Here is a 25,214-nt window from a genome sequence, read left to right on the forward strand (position 1 = left end):
TATGGAAATCGTTACATTAGGTTGTAAATTATAGAAGTCATGGTTGCATAATTAAGAGTTCTTGCTGGTCTTCCAGAGGATCTGGGTCCATTTCCCAGCAGGTAGAGCCACCTGTTACTGCAGTTCCACAGGATCCGATGTGTGTGTGTGTGTGTGTGTGTGTGTGTGTGTGTGTGTGTGTGTGTGTACACATCAATATAAATTAAAAATAGAAATGTAAATGAACAATCTTTCATCTCCAGCTAACCTGGCCCCTACACAGTTGTACTCATTGTTATTCTTTCGATCACTTACTCTGACAGCACAGACTTATTGCTCTGCTATTAGCTGCCAGGAACCATTTTAGATTTGGCTGCAAACAAGAAGAAAGCGGTATTTCTCCTCCCTAAGGAAGATCACCTTGCAATCAGCAGACTGCGTGGCATAGACTGCAGAATTTAATATGGAGAAGAACAAGAGGTGATACCTATGACTCCAAGCTGTCTGTCACATGTCACAGGCATCTGTCCTTTTCTTGGGAGGTTTCTGACACTGGGGCCTCTTTCTTTCTTTCTTTCTTTTTTCTTTTTCTTTTTGCACTTTAATAAAGGCCTGTCCCCAATAGACCTTTCTTTACAATTCAGACTTATTTAAACATGTCTTAAAGGGTTGAGTGGCACTCGCCTCACATCTGGATTGTTTTCTCAGGTGTGACGAACCGTGACTAAGAAGGAGCGGTCTCCAATCGTGAGATTGTAATAGTGGATCAGTGAGCCCAGTGTTAGTCATTGTTTAAGGTGTGTGGGGGAAGTCTGCTAGAAGCCATGTTTAAAATGTTCTAGGCTTATCCACTGGAGATTTCATTCTTATATACATATTGTGGTGGTCTGAACTGGAACGGCCCCCTCTTATATACATATTGTGTGAATTGGAATGGCCCCCATAGGCTCATGTATTTCACTACTTAAGTCACCAGGGAGTGGAACTATTTGAAAAGATTTGAAAGGATTAGGAAGTGCAACCTTGTTGGAGGAAGTGTGTCGCTGGGGGTGGGATTCGAGGTTTCAGAAACTCACACCAGGTCCCCAACCCCCTGCCTGTGGATCACGATGTACCTCTCAGCTACAAGCTCCAGCACTGTGACTGCCAGCCTGCCACCATGCTCCCCACTGTGGTGAAAATGGAGTGAACCTCTGAAACTGTAAGCCAGTGAAATGCTTTCTCCTGTAAAAGTTGCCTTGGTCACATGGTCATCAACAGACCAGTGACTGAGACGTGTATACAATGACTTTTGATCTATCCAACTCCCTTTCTCTCTCCACCCTCATCCATGCCAAAGATCTCTGGAGCACACCCTCTCCCAACCTCATGTTTTCTTTTTGTTTATTATTATTATTATTATTATTATTATTATTATTAATTGTTATTATAACCCACCAGGTCCACTTAGTGCTGCTTGTACATAAACAGGTATGGGACCATCCACTGGAGCATGGGCAATTTAACAGTAACTACACTCCCACAGAAAAACAATTCTCCCTCAGTAAATATCATAGCTCTTTAGTGAGGAGTGCAGCCTCATGAGCCACTCTCCCATCTCCCATCTGAGGGAATTTTGACCATTCTGATTTTGCTAAGGTAACACAGCTGCTGTGAGTTCATGCGTGCCAAGGTCATGTCATGTCCCAAAGACAGCATCTCCCATCACCTCTCCACATCCTCTCTTGCGTTCTTTCCTCTTCCTCTTCTAGGATGCTCCCCAGGCTTTGCAAGGGGAGGGTTGATAAAGATGGTCCGTGTAGGGCTGGGCAACCATCACTTATTTGACCACACTGTGAACCCTGAGATTATATTGCTTACTGGAAAAACCTGTTTCTAGTTGTGTGGCTCAGCCCTAGCACATACCTTTCTTTAATCAGAGAGCTTTCTGTTTATTGTCATCAGGATTAAATAAAGGCAACGACAGGACAAGAGGCAGAACAAGCAACCAAGTGACAGGGAGTAAACATAGGGGAAAAAAAAAACCATGGAGAAATAACAGGAAGTAGGGGGAATGGATTGGGAGGTGCACAGGAAGTAGAGAGGAGGGACATTCAGTGCGAGGGTTTTAGGGACAGTGTGGAGAATGGGGATGTCGGCTGTGTAGGAAGGGTCAGCTGGGTGATTTCTCTGCCTCTCTGAGTTAGCAGGCTCTCACCCCGGCATCTGACTCCAAGTCTTCTTTGGTAAAATTGAACAACTGAGATTCTGTTTAGCAACAACACTTATTCTCTATACTTTCATGGTTCTGAGCTTCTGCCAACTGCAAAAAAGAAACTTTGTTGGCCGAGGTTGAGAAGAACGCAAATCTATGTGTAAACAGATATTTGAAAGGCAGTTCAACAACTTGATATTTAGCAAAACAACAATAGTAGGTTTTACCCAGAGCCTATAACAGTTCAGTCATAGGCTTTAGACCAGGTTCACAGTCCCAGGCATAAAAACCTCTCCTGTTGTTGTGAAGTATCCACCAGCGAAGACCACTCAGTCATGGGTTTGAGCCAACAGAAAGAAAGTTTTTAGTAGCCATTCAGTGACTACACTAGGTGTTTGAGACCCAAGTGTAGTCCCAAGTCCTTCTTAGGGTGGGCCTTTAAGCACAAAAACCCCATCGTAGGTTGGCACGCCTCAGTTAGAAGGACAGTTAGGCAGAATCAGAACTACAGAAGTGAAGAGCAAGGTTCACATGTGTAGGGACTTTTCCAGAAGGATGGCCTTTGACGGATCAGGTCTTTGTTCTGACTTTGGTAGGTGTTGCTGCCTGAGACTCGAAACCTGAACGGCTTTCTTGTTTATCATGGTGTCAGTTATGCTAAGGTCTGGGGGCCTGTTCACTGTGTCTCAAGCTTCAACTTCAAGCAGAAAGTGGTTGGTTGCCTCTATAACAGACCACCATGCATCAGTGGGCACTTCTTGCCTGGCAGGCCAGCACTGCATATCATAGCATTTAGGGTCCAGTCTTGGGTAAGACCATTGATAGATCATGAGAACTAATGTAAAAATGGAACCACCTCCATCATAAGTCGTCTTTGGGATCCTGCATAGCATTCACAGTTGCTTCTTCTTTTTCTTCCTTTCTTATTTACTTTTATTGGATATTTTCTTTATTTACATTTCAAATGTTACCCCCTTTCCCAATTTTCCCTCCAGAAATCCCCCTTTCCACCCCCCACCCCCTGCCTCCTTGAGGGTGCTCCCCCACCTACCCACTCCCTCCTGCCTCACCACCCTGTCGTTCTCCTACACTGGGGCATCAAGCCTTCACAGGACCAAGGGCCTTTCCTCCCACTGATGCCGGACAAGTGTATCCTCTGCTACATATGTGGCTCGAGCCATGGGTCCCTCCATGTGTCCTCTTTGGTTGGTGGTTTAGTCCCTGGGAGCCCTGGTTTGTTGATAATGTTGTTCTTCCCAAGGGTTGCAAACCCCTTTGCCTGTAACACTCCTTCTGGGACTGTGAAAGCTAGCAGCAGGAAGGAAGTTTCCTTGTCAGCTCTATGTCTCTAGTCTTTTTTGAGAACTCTCTGGATTGATTTACAATGTTGCTGCAGGAGTTTACACTCCTACAGCATTCTAGCATTCATTATCAATTGAATTCTTGTGGTGACCATTCTGTCTTGGGTAAGATGGATTCCTTAAGTAGTTCTACTGTGGGAGGTTATCACTATCCCTGATTTCAAATTATATTACAGCATCATGATAATAAAAACACCATGGGACTGACCTGAACTCAGACACACAGATCTGTGGAATAGAATTGGGGACCCAGATATAAGTCCACTCAACTACAGTCACCTGATCCTTGACAAAGATGTGAATATATATATATATATACAACATATTCAATGAGTGGTGTTGGAAAACATGGATTTCAATATGCAGAAAATGGAACTAAATTATTATCTCTCACCCTGCACAAGCCTTGGTTCCAGATGGATCAAGAACCTCAACAGAAGACCTGGTACCCTGAAGTTGCTAGAGGAAAAAATAGAAATATGCTTTAATTTATTATATGTACAGGTGAGGACTTTCTGAATAGGATTCTAGTAGCACAGAAAACAAGGTCTACAATAGCATCAAATAGCATCCCATGAGCCTAAAAAGGTTCTGTTCAGCCAAGGGGACGGCCAGTAGAGTCAACCAACTGAAGACATAGCCTACAGGACAGGAGAAAATCTTTGCTAGCTATGCCTCTGACTGCAGAGTGGTGTCAAAACCACAAAGACTTAAAAAACTAAATGTCAAAGAAACACAGTACACAACTAAAAAAAAAAAAAAAAAGAACCATGGAATTGAACAGAAAGTTTCCAAAGAAACACAAATGACAGGAAATACTTAAAAAGTACTCACATCCTTAAACATATTTTTTTTTTTCCCTTCCCTTCCCCCCTTCCTTCCCTTCCTTCCTTCCCCCTTCCTTCCTTCCCTTCCCTTCCCCTCCCTTCCCTTCCCTTCCCTTCCCTTCCCTTCCCTTCCCTTCTCTTCCCTTCTTCCCTTCCCTTCCCTTCCCTTCTTCCCCTTCCCTTCTTCCCCCTTCTTCCCTTCCCCTCCCCCCCCTTCCCCCTGCCCCTCCCCTTCCCCCTTCCCCTTCCCTTCCCTTCCTTCTCTTCTCTTCTTTTGTTTTTCTCCCAGAAAGGTCTCCTGAGCCCAGGCTAGCTTCAAAGTCTCTATGTATTCAAGGATAACCTTGAACTTCTGATTTCCTGTCTCTACTTTCTGAATGCTGGAGTTATGGTCACGTGCAATCACATCCTAGTTTTGAAATGGTGGGGATGAAATCCAGGCTTCATAAGTGCTGGATAAGCACTCCACACAACTGAGCTACATCCTCAGGTCGATGAAAGGTCTATGCTAGAAGGCTAGCACATAGTGATATCTTCACAGAGGCATGGGAAGTGCAAGCCATCACAAAACAAAGCAGTCATGTTGCTGTGGGGATAAAAAGGTGGATTATCTTTTGTAAGAAGAGAAGCTGTCACATGGAGAGACTGTGATGATTTTAGCTCAAAGGCAGAATCTAGGAGGGAAAGAAGGGATGATTTAACTCAGAAAAAAAAAAACCTACCTCCTCTCAGAAGAATGTGGGTGCCTTGGACTTTGCACACAGACAGGCAAAGCACAACCAGAGGCCCGCTGGGCATCTCAGCGGTGGAACTCAGAGTTACAAAGGCATATTGCTTCTCTGCCCTCATTCGTAAGGGCATAAGTTTATCTATCAACTCTTGAGCACTTACTACGCACCTGCTCCTAACACTTAGTTGGTGGAAAGATTAATTAAAATTGACTTTTACACAAAGATGCCAGGGATAAAGGTAATCAGAGGGAAAAGAGTAAAGATCAGGAGAGAATGTCAGGAGCTTCCTCATCCTGGCTGCCTGGTGTGAGGAAGGAGTGCCACATTAGGATTGAGATGGGATCTCTCCTGAGCTCTGTGCTGTTGTTTTAGACTCTGTATGGGCTTTGGCATTCTAATATAAGAGTTTAAAAGATCTTTAACTTGTTTCCAATGTAAGAATTGTAATGACACAGCTCAAAGAGGCTGTGAATAGTGCGAACTGGTAGTACTCATTAGTGCTTCCGGTAGTATTCATTGATGCTTCCGGTAGTACTGATTGGTGCTTCCGGTAGTACCATGGCACTTCCGGTACTAACTGCTACCCTTGTTCTCACAGACTTCCCTTTCCAACCTTGAGTGCCAATGAGATAAGTGGCCATCTCTGTGTTGTTGGAAAACAGCTAAGACCTTTCTTCTTTACTTCTTTCCAGTTTTTCTTCTTCACTAACATGACCTCTGAAGCCCGAAGCTTGAAGAAGTGCCGCAGTTGTCAAAATTAAATAGGTTTATGAAATTCCATGTCCAGTTGGCCTGAAATTGTGCCCCTTCTAATTTACATGCTCAAATACAAATCTCTGATGCCTCAGAACGTGATCCTCTTTCTGGATGCAATTCGCTAAGCTGAGGTGATACTGGTGTAGGCTGGGCCTTTTATCCAGTGTGTCGGTGCCTTTATAAGAAGGGAAATCTGGATACAGAGACACAAAAATAGAACACTGCATGATGGATGACTTCAAAAGCCCACTATCTACCAGAAACGTTGGGAGGAGCCAGGAACAAATCCTCGTGATACCTTATCCCAGGCTTCCAGCTGCTTAACCTGTATTGTTCAGACTACTTACTTGATGAATCATTGTTACCCCTGCCATATTCTTCCATTCAGACTATTTCTGTGGTCTCGAATTTCCTTAGTGGAAACGCATTATCTATGAGCCTCGAGAGTTTATCTGTTATTTTCACGACTATGCTTGAGTTTCAAGCTCTTTACCTGTGATGGCTCCCAGTCCCCGTGCGGGTAGCATGGTCCTATGGTTGCTGGTTTTTCAGAGAGGACTAAATGTTCTCACAAGAAGTCCGTTTCTCCTCCATTACAACTGTACTCCACTGAGGTCTGATCTAGCATTCAAGTCATCGCACAGAGTGAGATCTATTTCTCTGGCACGCAGTGAACTTTCATAAACTTTACAGATTTCATGACTATAAAAATGTTGGGATACTATGCATATCTTTATAGCTGAAGATAAATCAAAGCCTAAGAAATTGCCTTGGTTTGTGCTGCTCTTCTGTCTGTTTCCCTTTTTCTTTTAATAGTAGGATGCTTTTAAAAAATGAAAAATTCATAAGAGTAAACTTTGTATATTCTATGCTGCCATCTACAATGATTTATAAGAGCATAGTTCTTTCCTATAGCTTATCAAATGAATAGAATGTTTAAGAATTACTTTCTTAATGCGCTCGTGTGTGTGGGATTGATTACTGAACTAGCACAGATGCAGTTAAATGAAACAGAGCCATCTGCAGAGAGAGTGTCTGATGGACATTGTGGCTGGATACTTTCTGACAGCCGTTATAAAATAATGAGTTTGTATCTGCATCAGACTTAGGTCAAGAAATTTTGGGGCACTGTTTTTTCTCTCTTATTTTTAATGATTGGATGTCAGTTCTTGAAGTTAGTTATTTCTCTGGTTTATCCCCATGCCTCCCTCCATGGCTTATTAAAATTTGTCCTCATATATAGTAATTATAATTAATGATGGAAGGTCTAAAGTTCTACGTTGATGAGAGCAGTTTGTAAATAGCATTTAATTCAGTAGAATCTAAGAAAGAACAGCTGCTTCGATTTCTGGGTAGAAATATACTGTGGACGAAAATATTTTTCATATTTTGTTGCCAGGAGAAAATATTGAAATAAATATTTATAATTAGATTCTAGAGCTAGATGTGTATGTGTGTGAGAGTGTATTTGTCAGAGAGAGCGAGCGAGCGAGAGAGAGAGAGAGAGAGAGAGAGAGAGAGAGAGAGAGAGAGAGAGCAAGTTGGTCACAAGTTGATAAGAATCAAGATTTTCTCAGTGGAGATTTTCGGTACTCTACTGTGATGTGCAACCCTTCATAGCTGTCCATTGAAATATAATAAAAATAGTATACAATTATCAGGTAATTTTTCCTAAAAAAAAAAAAAACAATGGCAAAGTGTTCAGTGGTTTGCCGGGTTATAGGGTCAAGGCTGATGTGGTTCCAGTTGAATGTTTTCTGGAGATAATAATTGTAGCCACTGTTTGCTGCACACCAACACTTCCTGCCCCATTCTGTGCCAGGCTCTGTGTATAGGCTGCATGTTTAATCCTCAGTATGAGACCTTATGAAGTCGGTACTGTTCTCTAGGGTTTGCATATCAGAAACCTGAGACTGGTATAGAGAGAGGGCTCTGTGTGAAGGCTAGTCCCGAGACTGGTATAGAGAGAGGGCTCCGTGTGAAGAATAGTTGCTCCCTTGTCGAGGACCAGGGTCTTGTTTCCAGTACTTGCGTGTTAGCTCACGCCCATCTGTAATTCCAGTTTTAGAGAATCCAACACCTTCTTTTGGCTTCCATGGGCACCAGGCTTGCATGTGGTACACATACAGACATGAAGGCAAACACTCATACATATAAAATTAAATCAATCTCTCTCTCTCTCTCTCTCTCTCTCTCTCTCTCTCTCTCTCTTCTTAGTTTATTTCTTTGTTTCTGTCTTTGTTTCCTTCCTTCCTTTTTCTCTTTACTCTTTTCATTCTTTTTCTTTCTTTTCTTTTTCTTCCTATTTTTTTTTTTTTTTTTTTGGTTCTTTTTTTTTTCTTCCTACCCGAACCCAGGGCCTTTTCTTTCTTTCTTCCCCAGCCCCCTTCTTTCCTTTCCTTCCTTTCCTTTCTTTTTTCTTTCCTTCCTTCCTTTCTTTCTTTCTTTCAAGATAGGCTTTTCTGTGTAACCCTGGCTGTCTTGGAACTTGTTCTGTAGACGAGGAGGCTGGCTTTGAACTCTGAAATCGGCCTGTCTCTACCTCCTGAGCCCTGGGATTAGAGGTGTGTGCCGCCACACCGGGCTTCCATAAACTCTAGGACCAGTTTGTTCTTATGCACGAAGTAACTTGTGGAACTCTGATTGACATGCTCACCTTTCACGACTCCTGGGAAGCTCCTCTAGTTACATCACGCACGCGTCATCGTTATTTGCCATTAAAAATTTACAACTTTGTTTACTAATGAATGTGAATTTTAAAGCAAAATTTACATATTCAGGGTTCAAAGTTAAAATGTACAGCATGGAAGGAAAGCAGGTGGCTTTTTCTTCCTTGTTTCTCAGTCTGTACAAGTCCTTTCCCCAGTGACAGTCACATTTCCTGCTTCTTGCTATGCATTAAACTTCCAGAAAGGCAGCAGTAGACGGAGTGATGCAGAGATCTGCTCTCAGCTCACACACCTTTCCAAGAAGAAATTAGAATAAACACATGGTCCCTGCTGTTATGTTTCTTGACAAATACATATGTATGTATATGTACATGTGTATACAATGTATATGTATATATGATACACACACACACACATACACACACAAAGGATATTGTTGTGGTAAAAATTAAAGTGGAACGTTTTCTATCAGGTCTTACGAACTGGATCCACTCACTCTGGCTGCTACTCTGCCACGTGGTCCACAAGCTGCTCACTTCCGGCTATCGCCCTTTTCACCACCCTCTCCGCACCGTCCCCTATACAGTAGTTATCACACCTGACACACACACACACACACACACACACACACACACACACACACACCTCATCCTATAAGCCCTGCTTGTTCTCACTCCACACAGGCAACAGAACCAGATCTGCACGTTCCAACTGCCTCTCAGCCATTTCTTTCACACACTGTCCTCTTTAGCCCGGTAAAATCAAAGTTCCAGAAGCTTGTAATTTAGCAGTTAGATTTCCATGTTAAATTCCCAATCCACAATTCATCCACACAATAAATTCACTGCCAATTGATAAAGTTATAAACCACCCACTTAGACAAGATAAAATCGATCTAGTCACCTAAATCTGAACCATTCTCCTCCGTAGACTCGATCTTGATTCCCTTCCTTCTCCTCCTCTCTCTTTCTCTCTCTCCTAGACTTTTCCCCCACCTACTGTTCCTTCTCATCCAATGATAGGCTTTGCCTTATCCTGGACCTGCCCTGCTGCATAATGACATCATCCTACATATCACACCTTCTGTCTAATTGAAAAATCCTTTTGTTTTCGTCAAACATAAGCTATGTACAACTATTACCATTAGAAAATCATCTAGATGACTATGTTTTCTCAAAGTTAAATAGCTTGGGTAGGTTATGAGACTAATTAGTCTTCAACTCCATCAGAAATCTGAGAATGACCAAATATCTATACACATAGGAAGCCTAACATGGCTTCCAGAACTGAGAGGTTGTAGAGACAAATCTCCACTAGCACAGTCCCCTGTTAGCAACATGTGAAAGCAAGTCTTCAGTCTTCTGCCCTAGGATCAACTGACAGACTCTTGAAATGCAGAAATCTAGAAGAGCTGATAATTCTGGCTCAGCAAAGATTATCAGTTGACTATTTTGCATAATGTCTCCCTTTTTGGACAGCATTAGTCTGTAGGTGAAATGGGCAGTTTCTGCCCAGTGGCTGCCTAGCCACAAAGTATTACCTCACCTGGAGGTAGAGATGCTCTGTTTCTTCCTTAAATCCACCAAAGTGGAACTGTTAGGAGCAGATATGTCTCAACAAAAGATAAATAGCTTTATTTATTTATTTATTTATTTATTTATTTATTTATTTATTTTTTGGAGCTGGGGACCGAACCCAGGGCCTTGGGCTTGCTAGGCAAGCGCTCTACCACTGAGCTAAATCCCCAACCCCGATAAATAGCTTTAAATGTCATATTTTGTGGATTTCTAATAGTTTTGAAAACCATCTATCTATATAAGGTAATCTGGACTGTTGTCCGTTAACTATTCTTAGCCATTTCTGATGAGAATACTTTAAAAGCACCATAGTGGTGAACTAGGAGCCATGAATTTATTATTTGGCCCTTAATTATTATGTTTAATCAACTCCAAAGTTTGTAATGGCATCAATAGAAGGACTGGGTACAAATCTTGTACTTTTAAAATTTTTGTAACATATAAGTAAGTTCTATACCAATGTAAAGATAGGACTTTAGCTTAGGAATTACCTAAAGAAATGACATTGTCATGGCTGTACAAATCAATCTATTTCACCTAATTTTTCCTGTTAAATGTACAGCCTCATTGTTGGGGGGTTGCAGGGATTTAGCTCAGACATTGTTAGGGATCCCAGCTATACCTCTCCTGGGCATATACCCAAAAGATGCCCCAACATATAAAAAGAGGCCCTCGAGCCTTATTTATTCTGTCCTCGCTATCAAAAAACAATGACTTTATGGGAAAAAAAAAAAAAAAAAAGAATCAAATTACAGCCTCAAATCGAGACCCATATTGCAACAATTCCTCATAAAACAACCTTAGACAAACACCTTTAGCCCCTTCAAAGTCCAGGGAATCAGAGCGACGATTCTTCAATGGCTTCTTAAAACTGTACATGGACGTTGAGATCTCCTTGGGGGGTAGCAGGGTAGGGAAAATGGAACAAATGTTGTAGCCTGATGTGTCTGTCTTGACTGGACCCAGCTGAAAGTTCTTGAATCCAAGCAGGTACATTCTGCAAAATATAATTCCCAAGACAAAACTTTAGAATTGAGATATCTTTTTGTTTGATTCTCTTGAATCTAGTTTTTCAGGTGGTCTCCCTCTATCAAATCTGATCCATATAACTCTGGAAGGTGTCCAGAGCCTAATCACCCTTTTCAAAAACACAAAGACAAAAATTTTCTCCCAAAATACCATGTTCTTTAGTCTGTAACCAAAAAAGCTTGTATCTGGTACTCTCTCCCAGAGAAATAATATACCAAGACTCAAAGTCACACCCATTATGAAAATTAAAACAATTTAAAAAAAGAAGTAAGTCAAACAATAGTGTATGACCCTGTCATACACTAATCTGTCATATCAGGAAATTAACCCAAAATTCCCATGGAGCCCACTTTAAGAGAACCTGAGCTTCCCGTTGTGGTAAATATCAATAACCACAAACCCTCATTAGCTGCTATATGGCCTTAGTGGGATAGTTCATAAAACTATGTGATCACCCTTTTATTAATACCAATACCAATAAGTAAGCAACTTGTCAAACTAAGATTTTAGCCCAAAATACATGTTAAGCTCTCTGCCTGGAGTGACTGAATCTATTTAATAATAACTTCCGTAATATATATCTGTATTCACTCTGCCTGGTGTACAGACTTCTATTTTTAATAAACTTATTAACTTGTAAATATCACAGCTCTCTACTTGGAGTCCAGGAGTAGTTTTCCCTATGTTAGTTCCGAGCTGTGGGTGAAAACCGCCATGATTTGGGTAAACTCTGTACTCTCTTCTTCTAACTATAAAAACAAACTTAATCACAATCCCACTAATACCTGTCATTAGGAAGCAGGCAGCTTGTCTAACTAGGATTTTAACCCAAAATTCCTGTGGAGCCCAGGAACAAAGAATATGGGCATCCTGAAAGACTTAATAGACCATTGATTCTTTCTACTATCTTTAAAGCACTAAACCAAACCTAAATTAAATCATTTTCCAAACAACTTTTGTTAAAGAAGCAAGAAGCTTCTAATCTATAACTCTCTGAGCTCCCCGTACTTATCACAACAGGAGACCTATAGCCTGCAAGCCTAGGTTGCTTCTGTGTTTCTTTGTTTAAGGTTCCAGCGCACTTGAGACATCATGTGACTCAACATGGCTAGCACTAGCCCCCTCTTAAAAATAGAATTTTCTCTTTTAACTCTTAGGCTGATAATCTTTTTTTAAAAATCTTTATTAACTTGAGTATTTCTTATTTACATTTATTATTATTATTATTTTTTTTATTATTTTTATTATTATTATTATTATTATTATTCCCTTCCTGGTTTCAGGTCAACATCCCCTAACCCTCCCCCCCCTTCTATAGGGCTTCCCTCCCCATCCCCCCCCATTACCGCCTCCCCCAACAATCACATTCACTAGGGGTTCAGTCTTGGCAGGACCAAGGGCTTCCCCTTCCACTGGTGCTCTTACTAGGCTATTCATTGCTAAGTATGCAGTTGGAGCCCAGGGTCAGTCCATGTATAGTCTTTGGGTAGTGGCTTAGTCCTGGAAGCTCTGGTTGGTTGGCATTGTTGTTCATATGGGGTCTCGAGCCCCTTCAAGCTCTTCCAGTCCTTTCTCTGATTCCTTCAATGGGGGTCCCGTTCTCAGTTAAGTGGTTTGCTGCTGGCATTCGCCTCTATATTTGCGGTATTCTGGGTGTGTGTCTCAGGAGAGATCAACATTTAGGCTGATAATCTTAACTTTCTAGTGTATGCTTGCCCAACACATTGGTTTGCCACCTGATGTGGTAATATTAAAAAAAGAACAGAAATCCACAAAATACGGTGTTTAAGTTATTTATCTTTTCTTGAGAGATATCTACTCCTAACAGCTCCCCTTTGGTGGATTTAACAAAGAAATTGAACATCTCCACCTCCAGGTGAGGTGATGCATTGTGGCAAGACAGCCGCTAGGCAAGAATTACCTCAATTCATCAGCAGACTGAATACTGTCCAGAAAAGGACACTTACAGAATAAGTTGATAGTTTCTGACCAGCCCTTCGAAATTCTGTGTTTCAAAAGTCTGTCAGATGATCCTAGGTCAGAAGGCTGAAGACTTGCTCTCACGTGTTGCTGACAGGGGACTGTGCAAGTAGAAAATTGTCTCTATAACCTGTCTTAGTTCTGGAAGCTGTGCTAGGCTTCCTATATTTACAGATATATTGGTCGTTCTCAGATTTCTGAAGGGGTTGAAGACTGATTATAGTCCCATAGCCAACTCAGGCTGTTTAACTTTGAAAATACATATTTAATTAGATAGTTATCAGATAGTATATAAGCTAGCCAGGATATAACATAGATTTTTAAACCTTTCTTAAGCTGGAATAGATAACTATTCTGCTTAACTGATAAAATGTTGGACTGGGTGTTAGGTATATTTTATACTTTTAAATTACAACATGATAATAGTTGTGCTCAGCTTACATCTCATAGAAAAGTTTTTTTTTTTTAAATTAGACAGAAAGGGTGAAGTGTAGGTTGATGTCATTATGCAGGTGAGGGTTGACACCAGTTAGGTCAAGGCCATGATTGGACAGTAAAAATATAAGGCAGGGAGAAAGTTTTTGTAAGGTGGGAGAGAAGGAGAAGAGGGAGAGTCAAGATGGAGACTGAGAAGGGTGACCCAGATCTGGGTGGTCCTGAATTGCTGAGGTGGCTGGGATGGATCTCTGTAGGCAAGTTTATCTCATCTAGGTGGGCGGTTTATATCCTTATCAATTGGTTGTAAGTTCATTGTGTGGATGTATTGTACATTGAGTATTTAACATATAAATCTGGTTGATGGGTTACAGTTTGTTGAGTCATGATTTCACTGGGGTTGTCGGGAAGTGAACAGAGTCCGTGACAGGAAGCAGTGCTAGGCTATAGAATGCTTGGGGCTAGGGTGGCATGGGATCACACTAGCATGGCCTGTGGAATGTGATGTGTGTGTCAGGTGTGGTAACCTAGGGGACCACGTGGAGAAGGCGGCTAAAAGGGAGACAGCTGGGAGAAGTCGGCTTTCGAACTTCCTGGCAGCCAGAATGAGTGATGAGTGGATCCGGCTTGTGGGAACTGATAGAAAACATTCCTTTTTAATTTTTACCGCAACAGAATGTACTTATCCTTTTGGAGCCCCAAGTGTGGATAGTGTGTGTGTGTGTGTGTGTGTGTGTGTGTGTGTGTGTGTGTGTGTGTACCTGCATACGTGCACATGTGACTTTGTGGGTGTACATGCCTATGTGTGCACACACACACGGATGCCAGAGGAGATTGTCAGCATCTTCCTCTTCTCTCTCTCTCTCCCTCTCTCTCTCTCTCTCTCTCTCTCTCTCTCTCTCTCTCTTTACATTCCTGCCTTGAGTAATCTAGGCACTTGCTGTTTTGTCTAGGCTGGCCAGCCATGAGCCACGAGCTTTCCGGATCCGCCACCTGTGTTCACCTCCCAGTGCTGACGCTACAAGCCTGGCTTTTTACATGAGTTCTGGGATTCAAACTCGGGTCCTCATGCCCTCAGGGCAAGCACTTAGTAAGTCATTCCCTCAGACTCTCCTTTGTGATCTTAACGGTACATTTATAAGTCAGGAGCCATTGTTGCTAAAGTTGTCTTGATCTTGCAAGCGCATAGGCATGGTCACTGGGTTCCTTTCAGAGTGGGTCAAAAGGAGAGTTGTTCTCTCCTTCCCACAGATCTCTGTTTTGAAACAGAAGCCACTTAATTGTGTATCCAAATCACTCATTAAACTGCAGAGGTGCATGTAAGAATCACCCAAGCAAATTCCCATGGGTCAGGCAAAGCAACAAAACCACATGACACACTGAGCACTAGGGGGCCCATGACCCAGGTCCACGGTGAGTGACAGCAGGGGTAGTGCACAGCCTTTAGGTCAGACTACCAAAGCTGCAAAGGAAAGCGAAAAACTGACGTAACAGAAGTCACACAGCCCGTCACGCCACCAGGAAAAGAAAAGAGCTTAGACAGAGAAAACAAAGTCATAATAGAACAGATACCCAGCGTCTAGGAAGCAGTTTGGACACTGTCAGAAAGGAAACTGACCTCATGTCCCCAAGATGTGCAGTAGAGAAGAGACAGGACACATCACGTGGAAGAGTCCAGCAAGGGGCTGAACACTGAGAGGGTTTTCAGTCAGAGAAAGGAGCAGGCAGCTTGCTGGGGGGCAGAAGAGAGATGCACATGTTTTCTCTGTAGTAATATTAGCAAGGAGCCTAAGACAGAGAGTCCTAGTCAGTGGCTCACCCAGCATCAAGGTAGCTTCCCGATTTTGTCTGGAGGAAGGACTGCCATCCTAACTGCCAAGGATTTGCACCCTGCTTTGAAGCCTCTGTGTGTGAATTCTCTTTGTCTACCTCACCGTCCTTGACGTGTGTTCAGTCCTCAGGGCAGTGCAGGGCTAGGTGCTGGCAGCAGAGGGGATGCCCACAGACCTTCCTTTTAAATGCACTACTGCCTCAAATGCTGTAAGAAGACCGTGCAATGGACGGCTTCCTAGAGAGGCTTTCTCCTGTTCTCAGACCACCTAGCTCTGAGGCACGGCGGCCTCTCTTCTCAGGGCCTCTTTATTTTCTTTCTTCAATGCTTTTAAAGTTAGGAGATGACAGAGTTTGCCAAGCTAAGCTTCCAGAGGAAATACATCCAAAAGCCCAAAAGAAATCCATGTTCAAACACTGGCAAGTTCCACAACATTCTTTATAGGAACCGTCAGTTTTTATAGTTCTTATTGGAGGCAAATGGTTTCGGTATACCCATGCTCTGTTCTCCTGGATTCTGCTGTTCGAGGCCCTCAGACCTTCCCTTTTGTAAAGGCTGGAAGGTCCGGGACAGGAGCCCTGAGGAAGCACAGTTTTTCTGGGCTGGCAGAGAAATTCTTCCAGTGAGAAGCCTATTTGATGATTTCATAAACCTCAGGGCCACATGATACTTCGTTATAATAGACATTAATGTAGGCTGACACCTCGACACGAACAGGAATTCAGTTTATGACAAGCTGGAGGAACTGGATCCCTTACTCTCAAACTTGTGATCCTCACACCCCCACCTCCTCCAGGAAATCCTATCGGCCTGCATCCTTACAACAGGCAAGATCCCTTATTCTCAACTGCAATGAGCCGCCGCCATTGCGTAGCGATGTTAAAATAATTTCTACTGGAAACACCTAAGCTTCGAGGAGAAGTCCCTTTGGATTTGTTTGTACGTTTAAAGGTAGCCCAGGCTGACTTGACCTGCTATGTATCTGAGGATGAGCCTGAATTCTGCTCCCGCCACACTGTAAGTACTGTGTGATGTGCATCACCATGCATACCTACGCTCTGAGGTGTTGGGACTGAACTGAAGGCCTCACACATGCCAGGCAAGATCTCTACGGACTGAACTCTATCCCTCTTTGTGGTTTAAATGAGATGGCGATAGGTAGAGAAGCAAGCTTGCTTCAGTACCTGGCATATAGTAGGAGAGGAAGAAATCAAATTTCCACGGGGCTGAACAGATGGTTCGGTGGGTGAGATCATGCACTCCTCTTGTGGAGGACTTAGGCTCAGTTCCCAGTATCAGCACGGCAACTCGCAACTTCCCGTAACTCCTGTCTCAGGGGATGGGATTCTCTCACCTGGTCTCTGCAGGCTCCTGCATGGAAGCAGTGGTGCACATACATTAATGTAGACTCACACACATATACATTTAAAAAAATCAAAAAAAGAAATAACTTTCCTTTTCCTTTTTCTTTTTTAAAGTATGGTATAGAGTCTATTTAGGGCATGGGGAGGGGAGTTGAGGGAGTAGAGACAGAGAAAGGGGATATATATATATAGATATACATATATATATAGAGAGAGAGAGAGAAGAAGAAGAAAAGAAAAAAGAAGAAGAGAAGAAAGAAGAAGAAGAAGAAGAAGAAGAAGAAGAAGAAGAAGAAGAAGAAGAAGAAGAAGAAGAAGAAGAAGAAGTAGAGGACAACCATTAGCATGTGGAGGGGGAAAGGGAATAGGGAGAGAAGGGACAGAGAGAAAAGGAGTAAGAAGAGCAAGAGTCTTCTTTTTCTTATTTTGAAGTATTGCAACTAATTCCTGAGAGAAGGGAAATGTAGTAACACAGCTTATTGTGAAGACTGGGACCTTGGGGTCAGGGAGACACAGTCCTTCCGCTGAGCTGTTAGCTGAGGTTCCAGCCTCCTCTTCCTCTCCTGTAGCCTTGGGATAATGACCAGTGACTAGATAGACCATGAAGAAAATGAGCCTGGTGATTGGAAGGTGTCCTGACTGAGGACACCAAAGTGAATGGCAAAGGTCGGCTTCTCTCAGCGGTTGATGCTCCAGAGACAGGAAGCCAGGAGAGGCTATTTAAGGCAGAAGAAATGGCAATGCAATGGCCTAGAGTTCCCACAACTAGGTCTGTCCACTAGTGACCGTAGTACTGTTCCCAGCAAAGGAAGACAGAGAGGCAGGCAGGGGAAAATCCAGCAGGGCCTTCTAGTCCAGCTCTTTCCAAACTCTATAGTACAGAAGTGTTGTAAAAGGGTTCTCAGGCCAATGTGAGATCTACATACACATGGTGTCCGTGCAAGCCACCCTCCAGGCTTGCACCTGATGGATCATGTGCGAGAGCGTATGGCAATGCCAAGCTTCTACATGCTGGATCCCACCTCCTGTCCTTACTGTATTCATCCTAATGTAAGCCAGAAGCGCTCGCACTGGGACCTGCCAACCACTCTGGGCACCACTCTTGATTTCACTCTCAGTGCTTCAGAGAGCATTTCCAGGGAAGGAAGGAAGAGAAATCAAAGATTCAAGGGCTGTGGTGGGAGGAAGACCCACCCTTCTAGGAGGAAGTTGGCCATGAGTCTGAGATTCATAGTTCAGAGCAGGACCAGGGAAGGAATCCTGGGGTGAGGTGAGAGCCTCCATGTAAAGCCTCAGATGACCTGGGTTGCACAGCATGCGGTCTGTCTGATGTGAGGAATGTGGAAAGTCCCTCAATTTCAGGATCCTAGAAATTCGATGGTGGCATCCCCTGAACGTCACCACTGCGCAGAATGCCAGGCTTCACAGTGGTGACACGGAGTGGAAGTCGGCAGACACACAGTGGGGTCACGGTCGAGGGAGTATGGCAATGCTTTGGAGTGGGGTCCAAAAAGCCTTTAAGTCTTTACCACCATTAGGTATTATGGTGCGAGCATGGTCAAGCCTAAGAAAGGAACGCACATGGTCTCCCTCTGTTACTACCTCATCGTCTACTGCTAGACCCTGAGACTTTCTGGTCAGCCACCACCCAGTGGTTCAGTGGGAGACTCTGTCTCAAAAAACGAAGTGGAAAGTGAGTGTGTAAACAGTTTACGTCGATCTGTGGCATCCGCTTGCACATGCGTATACAAACATGCACATGCATGCCTTCCAAAACACATATACTGTAAGTGCACACAGCTGTATGCAGGCATGTGTGCTCGCGCGCACGCGCGCACGCGCGCACACACACACACACACACACTCTCACGCATGCACGCATACATGCACGCACACACACATGCACTGATGTCCTGAACCTATCATCAAGAGTCTGATTCAATGTCCAGAACCCAGAGGTACAAACTGCTATTGATTTAGTCACAGCTTAATATCACAGGGGGTAGCACAGAACACATGTATAAGGACATCTGGGTACGCCTTCCTTCCTTCCTTCCTTCCTTCCTTCCTTCCTTCCTTCCTTCCTTCCTTCCTTCTCTTTTTCTTTCTTTTAAAGATACAGTCTCTCTACATAGCCATGGCTGTTCTGAGACTTACCGTGTAGACTGGGCTGGCTTCCAACTCACAGAGATCCCCCTGCCTCTGCTTTCTGAACACTGACAGGAGTATCCGCCTGGCTGCTGTGTACTTTTCTCAACCTTAAGAATTCCTTTGGAATTAATAAGGCACTTTACATTCATGTACAAGGCATTCCCAGATGCCAACGGGAGCAATTTTAAGTCAGCAGTTGGTACAGATCTCATGACACCGAGATAGTCCTGTTTGCACTAGGAAGGAACAAATGCTCCTGCAAATGGCCACCACTGTCCATGGTACCCTGGAGGAAACATGTAGCGGCATTCCCTCCTAAATTAAAGCTTGATTATGCCAAACTTCACTGTCATCAAAAGATTTCCTTGCAAGCCCCTCTCCAACTTGTCCCTTTGCCTTCCTTACAGAGAATTGACAATTGGGAATAATTGGTGGCATACTTTTCTCTGCAAATTAAAAAGAAATCTGCTTCAGGGATGTGCTGAACAGGAGAAGAGGGGGTTATTATTTGGAAGCAAGAGGATTCCTCCTAATTGTGCAAACAAAGCAGTTCCTTGTATACTGGCTTTAAATAAGCGTTTCTTTATTTGGGGGGCTGCGTGATCTCCTGTGGCGGCCTCTCCCATGTCAGCCAGCAGTCATGAGGGAGAAGTGCTTAGCAATGCACAGGTCTGTAAAGGGGCTTTGACGGAATGCTCGCTGTATCTATTGACGCACCGGGAAGCCTGAGGTCACAAGCTTGGCTGGGACCCATGAGCCCGATAAAGAGGCCGATTTTGCCCTCCTGACACAAAGCCAGACACTTTATCAGCTTCATTGTGCACTTGGGGTCATGTGCTAACAAAGAGGATTTCTCTGGTTATAATCCCCTTAATGATGGCTTCTCCCAGCCCTTCCCCCACGCCCCACCGGGGCCCCGTGGCTTGGCGAGCCCGAGAGAATAAAGGCAACACGGTGCTTGGCTTTTGAACTGAGTTCAAGGCAATTAAGGTCAAGGGCTACGGAGAGGAGGAGGCTTAGAAACAGCAGCATAATAAGCCGTACAGCTGGAGCGCTCTGTAAATTAACTCAATTAGACAGAGTCCGATTTAACAAGGAAGACTGGCGAGAAGCGCGCCCCTCATTAAACTTGATGTTAGAGGAGCTTCTGATGAAATTAAATTTGTGTTAGTTGTTTGAGTCACATAAAATAGCATGTGCGCGTACACATGTGCACACGTGTAGGCTCTGTGATTTAGGTGGGAATTCTGAGAGGGTGAGAGGAAAGGGCTAGAACTAAACAACGAGAGAAGGAAAGGAAAGGAGATTTTGAGTGAGTGAAGGCCCCAGAACTCAGGAGTGGAAGACAAGGAGGGAAACCAGACAGAAAACAGGTGGGAAGCCGAGCCGGGCCTCCCAATTAAGAAGGCATGGGCCTCGTGCGATGGGGGCTTCTGCTGGGTTGCCTGGGCTGCGGAATTCTGCTCGGAGCTCGGGCTCAGTTTCCCCGGGTCTGCATGACCTTGGATGGTGTGCTGAACAAAGAATGCTGTCCGCCCCTGGGCCCCGAGGCGAACAACATATGCGGCTTTCAGGACGGTCGCGGCCAGTGCACCGAGGTGCAGACAGACACCAGGCCCTGGAGCGGCCCTTACGTCCTTCGAAACCAGGATGACCGTGAGCAGTGGCCAAGAAAATTCTTCAACCGGACTTGCAAATGCACAGGTGAGGACACTTGGGCAGACCCAGCTGTCACTGCATTTGAGCTTGGAGAATCCTAGGGAGGAGAGCGATCCCTTCTGAGGGAGAGACACACTGGTGACGACTGTTAGGCTAGCTGCTTCTGGTTGGCAGGTCTATTCATTCAGATGCTAACACCTTTCACGCCCTGTACATGTACTTATGAAAACTAAGTCAACACTGCGTGGGCCACGCCTGAGTTTCTGGACGCATGCCAACATACCTTTGGCTTGTTTGTTGCGAGGGGAGGCTACAGGAATGGGGAGCCTGCTTTGAAATGAGAACAAGTCCTTTCAAGCTGGATCGGGACCTCTCCTGCAATGGGTTCGCACTTGCTGAGGCGCTGGGTGCGGCTTGGCACCGGGCAGGCGCAGAGGAGGCAGGTGCCACAGAGCTGTTCTCAGCATTTCTTGGGATTTGAATAGACCACAGACCGGGCAGAAGGCCTTGTTCAAGCCAGGACTGGACTGTAACTTTGCCAGAGTTAAGGAGATGGGCCAAAGAAACTTCCTCAGAGAGATGCTATTAGGGCGGCTTCCTTCTACCATTGTCTAACTTCCAATTGGGCAGTATCAGACCTGCTCACTGTCCTTCCTTTGCAACCAGGGTCTCTCCCAATACTTGCTTCTATGAAATCTCCATTTTTCTCTGCTTTTCTGGATTTCTTAAGTCCTCCTCTATCCCACTTCTGGTTTCCAGAAACCGGGCACGGCTGTAGTAAGCACTCAGAGTCTGGCAGGGCATCTAAAAGTAAAACTCCTGCAAGCAGCAGTTCCAACAAAGCCCTCGGAGGACGTTCCTCCGCGGCCAGCTGCATGCGGCTTTCCCTTCTGGCTAATTTCTGCTTTCACACGTGGCGCTGGAACCAAGGAGAGTATGCGCACTCCAGCTATGTCAGCGTCAGAAACGCTACCACAGAGGGAAGGTGTGAGCAGTCCAAAAGTTCTGCCCTTATCATTCTGTAATAAAATAGTTATTATGTTAGAAGTACTGAGAGAGAGAGAGAGAGAGAGAGAGAGAGAGAGAGAGAGAGAGAGAGAGAAGAACCCAGAACCTTGTGCATGCCAGGCAGGAGCTTCAACATTGAACTACATTCCAGCCCTTGTAATTATAATTTATATGATTTAAAGGAATTATCAGGTCTAGTTCTGCTCCTAGATATTGTGATAGAAGTTATGATAATATGTTGAATATGCATTATCCATTTTCCCGGGGCATTAAATCCTTTGCTTCATTAGCCATTGCTCATAGGTGTTTGGCCCCATGGGGGGCATTGGATTCCACCCTTGTTGTATTGGGAGCCACACTAGCATGGGAAACCTTTGTCTCAAGCCTCCAGAGACACCTATGAGAATTATTTCCTGGTCAGTAGGCGGCAAAATGCTGTGTTTTTCAAAGGCTGAGCATTCTGTTTTAGAGTCCTGGGGCAGAATGCTTTAGCAGGTCAGAGGAAGCAGTACCCTCATCCTACCTCCTTTTTATAGTTCGCACTCGGAAGGGGAAAGCACAGGACACAGCAGAAGAGAAGGCGCGTCTGCAGTGTCTCTATCTCCAGGAAGTATTTTGAATATTCCTCAAGAAGGAGCAGAAACTGACCTACTTTAGGAACGAAACAGGGAATGGGTCAGGCATAGGATGATCCTCCACAAGTTTCAGATGTAAAACATCACATTTCCAGAGGCCAGTTCCTTGAAGCAGGCCTTCCTTCCTCAGGGCATAGTCTGCATCTGCAACCGCCCCACCCACCACCCTCGATGACCCTCGAGGGTCCATCCTCGATGGTGGTTCACCTCCTTTCTAAGACTTCTTTGTCTCTGACTCACTCCGGACCACTGCTCATTCTGCACTGCAGACCATATGTGCTAAGGCTGCTTAATGCGTACTGTTCATAATACTTACTTTGACAGATTATTCTTTTTATCTAGCTTTAAGAAGTATGATTTCTACACAAGATTCTGCACACAATCAACATGTACAACAGCAAGTCCATAGATGTGCACAGTTTCACAGTCCTGTTCCTCTCACAACAGTCAAGGGAATGGACATGTTCGGTGCCTCCAACAGGTTTTCTTGTGTTCTTGCTTTTCTGCCTTTTTCAAGAATACTTTACACGAGCTTTATCTTGTTAGCACATTCATAAGTGTACAACACCATGCTAGAGAGTGAATATCCAAAACTTACCGTCTGTCACTGCGACTCCATACTCATTCAGTGGAGCCTCTACATTTCCTCCTCTGCCATCATTCCTGGTAACCACGGTGCTCTTGTCCGCTCTGGTTAGCTGATCACTTTAGGTGCCTCACTGAGGGTGAACCAGACAGTGTTGTACAGTGGGGACCTACTTCACTGAACACAGTTTCTTTCAGGTTCATCTGTAGGTTGATCCCACTACCTCTCCTCCTCCCTTTTCAACTCATTATGTTTTTTTTTTTTTATTCTGGGACTTGAACCCAGGACTTACACACATTAATTAAGCAGACAGTCTACTACTGAGCTACATCCTCAGTCTCCTTCCCTGCCCCACCCCTTGGTCTTAGAGACTTGCATTGGAAAGTTGCTTTGTCTACATAGTTGCCATCATTTGATGATGGGCCAGCTGTTTCAAAGACAGACACATGTTCTTCTATTTCTTTTAAAGAGTGAGCGATTTGCCTTCCTTGAGTAGTGTCTTTGTGATTCTCAGGGACTATGTGCAATTTATACCTGACTTTGAGCATCCCAAAGGCCCTTGGCTCTGGGAGCATTTGCAAATGGAGCACTTTGGACTCTCCCGGCCAACCTGAAGTTTCTAGGGCAGAGATGGAAATTAGTGTGTGGCCAGCAGAATGCTGGTGACCTCTGCATTTCGCTGATTCCTCGAGAAAATAATTGCTCCACGCTCTACTACAGGCTGGCGAGAGAAGCTTTAGCCTCATCAAGGAAAACTACAAAACTAAAATAAAATAAGCACATTTGGTGTCTCAATTCCCTATAGAGTATTACTCTATAATTGGTTGGGATAAATTGGGAAAAAAAAACACACTCACACATACACACTCACACATACACATGCTTCAGGAGATTTTGGCATTGGCCATTTTCTTCTGTGGCTTACCTGACAGTTAGCATTTAGATGCTACTTGCAGCTGTACCTTTGGGCTTTTTGAAATCCTTGGGCACTAAATAGTTTTTGAACAGTTGGCTGAGAACTTCTTGTTTGTACAATGACTAAGTGCCTCATTTTCCAATCTCTGAAATGGGGATAATGATGAAGCCACACTTGTAAAATCTTTTTGAGCTCTGCAGATGAAAGAACCTGTGTGAGCATAAAGTATTGTTATTAAAATAATAGAATCTCTAATTAAAAGGAATAGGCTATTTAGAGTTCCTTGTAAACTCACTAATCGGTGCTCGTTAAGCTTAGTTAGTCTAATAGCGTTTTGAGTTTAAGCCATGCAGCGCATGTAGGGACTTGTGGTGTGTAGATGTTTTCTTTTTCCCCATCCTGGTTCTAAGTCAGGAGAGGACTTAACCGCCTTGACTGTTTAAGTTTAATTTTTGCTCAAGGACTATTTCACTCAGTGTGAGATAGATTGGAATCATCCCCTCCCTCCTGTCCGCATGTCCCACCCCAGCAGCAAACATAATCTTTTAAAATGAGTTCTACTTGTATTTCTTACCGCCTGTGCACGAAGGAGGAGACTAACTCATATTAGGCTGGTGCAAGTTACAACCAGGAAATTGAAAGAGTTACAGAGCCATTGCGTTTTGCTAGTTGTTTTCAGTATTTTGATACACTGTTCAGGCCAGGTCCTCCGTAAACTAAAACAGGAGGGACGGCATATGTATGTAGAAAAGGAATTTTTTTTTTAACTGAGTAAACCTCTGAATAATAAATAGTAAGTAGCAAGTATTTTCTGGTGAGTAGTTGCGTGTGTGTGTGTGTGTGTGTGTGTGTGTGTGTGTTTGTGTGTGTGCCTCCATCCCACTTCTGTGCTCATCTGTGTTGTGAAGCCCTGTGGGTCTTCTCCAGAGTCAGCAGTGTTTGTTTTGTCTTTTGACATGCCACAACACTTTGTTTCTTTCTACTTTTCGTGCAGCTCCAGGTATGCCGCTGCCTCTCGTGCAGGCGTCCCCACCCCCTCTACTCCCCAGTGGTGCCTCGCTTGTGTCTCCATTCCCAGTGTCTAATACATGCCTCCGTCCTCCAGTTTCTGGTCTTCCCTCCATCACTCGCTCGAATGACTTTTTTTTTTTTTTTTTTTTTTTTTTATTCTTTTTTTTTTTGGAGCTGGGGACCAAACCCAGGGCCTTGTGCTTGCTAGGCAAGTGCTCTACCACTGAGCTAAATCCCCAACCCCCTCAAATGACTTTTATCTCATTATGAATGACATTATACTCAGCCTGTTGACCTCTGAGGTATAGAGAGGGGGTGAGGGTCGTGATACTCGAAGGTTCGAGGTAGCAATAGCTGAAGATGAGTCATTGCTCTTCCACTTGAAAAGCGGAGCTTTCTAAGACTATCAGCAGCAACACTTGGCACCGAGCCTGTTGAGCCCTGACACCATTCTCTAGGCTCTACAGCACCACACTTATTTCTCACAAGAACTCTGTAGCGCAGAACTCTTATTT

The 25,214-nt window shown here is 44.0% G+C and overlaps 1 protein-coding gene across 2 annotated transcripts in view; it reads left to right on the top strand.

The window, feature by feature from the left end:
* The first annotated feature begins 19,870 nt into the window (after positions 1 to 19,870).
* The window catches only part of Dct (dopachrome tautomerase), a 76,365-nt gene continuing 71,021 nt past the window's right edge, over positions 19,871 to 25,214 (top strand). For both annotated transcript variants that reach the window (XM_032917581.1, XM_032917580.1), the window contains exon 1: positions 19,871 to 20,588. In XM_032917581.1, the coding sequence (XP_032773472.1) occupies positions 20,294 to 20,588 (295 nt within the window). In that variant the 5' untranslated portion in view covers positions 19,871 to 20,293. The remainder of the gene's footprint in view (positions 20,589 to 25,214) is intronic.

The sequence above is a fragment of the Rattus rattus genome, chromosome 12, assembly GCF_011064425.1.
Source record: "Rattus rattus isolate New Zealand chromosome 12, Rrattus_CSIRO_v1, whole genome shotgun sequence".
NCBI classification, from domain to species: domain Eukaryota; kingdom Metazoa; phylum Chordata; class Mammalia; order Rodentia; family Muridae; genus Rattus; species Rattus rattus.